The sequence below is a fragment of the Nymphaea colorata genome, chromosome 11, assembly GCF_008831285.2.
Source record: "Nymphaea colorata isolate Beijing-Zhang1983 chromosome 11, ASM883128v2, whole genome shotgun sequence".
NCBI classification, from domain to species: domain Eukaryota; kingdom Viridiplantae; phylum Streptophyta; class Magnoliopsida; order Nymphaeales; family Nymphaeaceae; genus Nymphaea; species Nymphaea colorata.
The window spans coordinates 6,907,769-6,910,968 of NC_045148.1; the positions used below are offsets into that span (position 1 = coordinate 6,907,769).

General features: G+C 42.8%; 1 protein-coding gene across 1 annotated transcript; it reads right to left on the bottom strand.

Moving 5' to 3' along the window:
• Positions 1–224: 224 nt before the first annotated feature.
• Positions 225–1,589, bottom strand: LOC116264515 (heterodimeric geranylgeranyl pyrophosphate synthase small subunit, chloroplastic-like). The gene has a single exon (XM_031644790.2). It carries the CDS (start codon positions 1,406–1,408, stop codon positions 380–382), a length of 1,029 nt encoding a protein of 342 aa, XP_031500650.1. The 5' UTR covers positions 1,409–1,589; the 3' UTR covers positions 225–379.
• Between the last annotated feature and the right edge of the window lie 1,611 nt (positions 1,590–3,200).

Genomic DNA, 3,200 nt, shown 5'->3' on the forward strand with positions numbered 1-3,200 from the left:
TGTTCACTAAAAACTCCTTTCCCTCTTTTCTCCCGTCTTAGTGAGGCTTCATGGCACTTTAATACAAAGATCCTCTAAGCGATAGAGGTTCAAAACAGCATTCAAATTTTATTCTCTTTAACTCATTTAGTTTTATAACAGTACTATTTGCCTTTGTGTGTGTGTGTGTGTGTGATGTGTGTGTATGTGTGTGTGAGAGTGAAAGAGGCTGAGAGAGATCCAACTAAATGGGAAAATCATTAACAAAAATTAGTGAGAAGTCACCGAAGTATAAAAAACAACAGTAAGAAACCAAGCAAAGAAAAAAAAAAGGAGGATCTGATCTTATCAGAACGAGGAGAAGAATTCGTAGCTTTTAATTTCTCTAGATGGACTTGACTCACAATTCTCTGATCAGTTCAAGGCCGCGCACCACATGATCAAGGCTACCATGTACAAGGCCATAAAGCCCCGCAGCTTTGCCCTCGTCAAAGGCGGCGAGCTCCTTCACAGCCCTCACTCTCAGTTCCTCTGCAACTTCCAAAGCCTTGTCTCTCTCAGAGCAAGCAGATTCACTTGAGCCCCTTAACTTGATCTCTTCCTCCTCAACACACTTCAACGCCTCCTGCAGCATCCCCACACACTTGCCGTACCTCCTCAAGCTCTCAATCTCATCTTCAGACCCACCACATACTATCCCCCCACAAGCACAGCCACACTCAATCAAGGAGCTCTTCTTCTCCATCACAGCACCACCCACTTGTTCAAACGCATGATCATCAGCACTAGCAGCAGCCATGGAAGGAGGGGGAGGAGGAAGAGCATTCCTCAGCTCGTAATACAGCCCTCCCACCATTCCCTGAGAACCCGCAGCCTTCGCCAACTCGACGACGACGCGCAGAGCTCGGTCGCCAAGATGGGCGCCCGCAGTGGCAACCTGTTGATAAGCGAGCGGCATCAGGCCATCAGAGGCGAGGAGCACAAAGTTGCAGCCGAAGGCCAGATGAGTGGATGCCCTTCCAAGATGGACGGGGACATCGAAGAGGGCAGGCATCTGGCGATGAGCCTCGAGCGCGGCGTGCATGATGTGGAGGCCGCACGCCGTCGGCAGCGCTGGCCCCCTTTGGCCGCTCACGAGCTCCGACGCGGCCACGCAGAGAAGGGCCGCCAAGCTCACCGGCGTGGACAGCACGGTGTAGCGAAAGGGGTCGCGGTCGATGATGTCCGCCACTTTGGAGCTGGAGCTGGAGATGGCCGCTTGTAGATAAGCTTTCACGTCTGAGTTTATGGAGGTCCAGTACGCCTGCCTGTCAAAGTTGACATGGGCACAGAACGCCCTGCCTCTGCTTGAAGCCAATTGCAGGTGGGAGATTGGAGGGGGAGAAGGTTTTCCAATGTTGTTGATGGTGAAGGCAGATAGAAGAGCCATCCTTCTTCTTCTTGTTCTTCTTCTTCTGATCTATACTATAGGAGAGAGAGAGAGAGAGAGAGAGAGAGAGAGAGAGAGAGTACTATATATGCATCTCCTGGATTGTATGTCACGAATAGCATGTGACCAATGGCTTTTGAATGCTCTTCTACTTATGATCTCATTTGCTGCGCAACTTCCGACTCTGGATTCGTAAAGTTGCGGCCAGGTAGAACATGGCAAATTTGTCGCTATGAAGGAGTAGATGCGAATACGTCTCTTATTGGATACAAGTTTGTATATTTTCATATTGACCGGCCTAAGTTGCAAATCCAAACTCTAGTTAGATCGAGGTTTTTCTGCAGATCTTCTCTCCAGTGACTAAGGGCAGAGTGACCTAAGATTATTAGGATCTTAGATCAACGGATTTAAGGTCCAATCTGATTTTAAATGCATGGTTTATAAATTTTTACATGTAACGTGGATTCAAAATCCACGTTATTAAGATCCTCAGTTTGTTTCACTGTAAATCTCAGATCCAATGATATGAGATCATTAGGATCTCAGATATGTAGATTTAAGGTTGGACCTCTCCTCCCCACCCTCTAATTCGACATGGGTTTTAACCTAAAACATGTATTGAGATCTTCAGTTTAAACAAATTGATGATCTTACAAGTGCGGCCTCCTATCAAACATTACCTTAGTTTCTCATTAGTTCGTCGATTTCATGTAAAGGAGATTAAGTAGTATTCTTGCGATCGGCTACATCAGTGATACAGTATTAGACTGTTGAAAAAAAAAGTACATTCTTGAAGAAAGCTGACCCACTTAACGCGTCAAATACTTGTCATTTTTTGTTATTGAAAGCATCTATCACCATAAAGTCAGGGAAATCAACATAATGCCTTCAATGATGCACTTCTGGTACATGTGAATAAAAGTTTAAACTTGTGTTTGCGTGAGCCATTTTGTCATTGAAAAGGTGCAATTTGACTTACGGTTTTGTCTCAGCATAATACTATTTACCTTAACCAAATCTGATAACTTAGGTCAGTTTGGTAAGCGGGACAGTATGTAACTATTACATGAATACATATCAAAGGTTGAAGACCTGCAAAAAGTGTGTTATGAATTTGTCTTAATTTTCAAGGTAAATTCATATAACAGTTACAAACTATTCCATTTACCAAACAGACTGTTAAGAGTGGTTTGAGAACATTACTGTTTCATACATCTGCCCTCAAAAATGTTGGGAGATTCATGAAATACCTTTTAAGGTGTTCAACGAATCTAACCAATTTTTAGGCTAAATTCATGAGATAGGAACGTAATGTTATTATTCTCAATCCCTCCTTAGGTAATGTCTTAAAACAACCATCTTGAGTTCGAATATGATAGTGTCCAGTGTTTCTTTGCCAGACATGACATGTCTGTTGTTAATTTGAAGAACAGAAGGGACATATTGCACCACTGTTTTGCATCTCTCTATCTCTCTACCATATGTCAGCAATTGACACAAGTAAATGTTGAGAACATACCAGAAGGCAGCATTAGCCTTAGAAACCATACAGTTTTCTTGTTGCATTTTGATTAACAGGGAAATTGTGCTTCCATTGTTTTCCTTTTCTTTATATTCTTCGAGTACGAAGTATATTATCTCGCCAAATATGCACTGTTCATGCGTCTACCAACGGTCAAACATATTTTTTTGGAAAAAATTTTCAGGTCCAACAAACTAATGAAATTTCGTCTCCAATTTTTCTTCATGGCCACCAAATATGGTTTGGATTTGAAAAAAAAAATTAATTTTT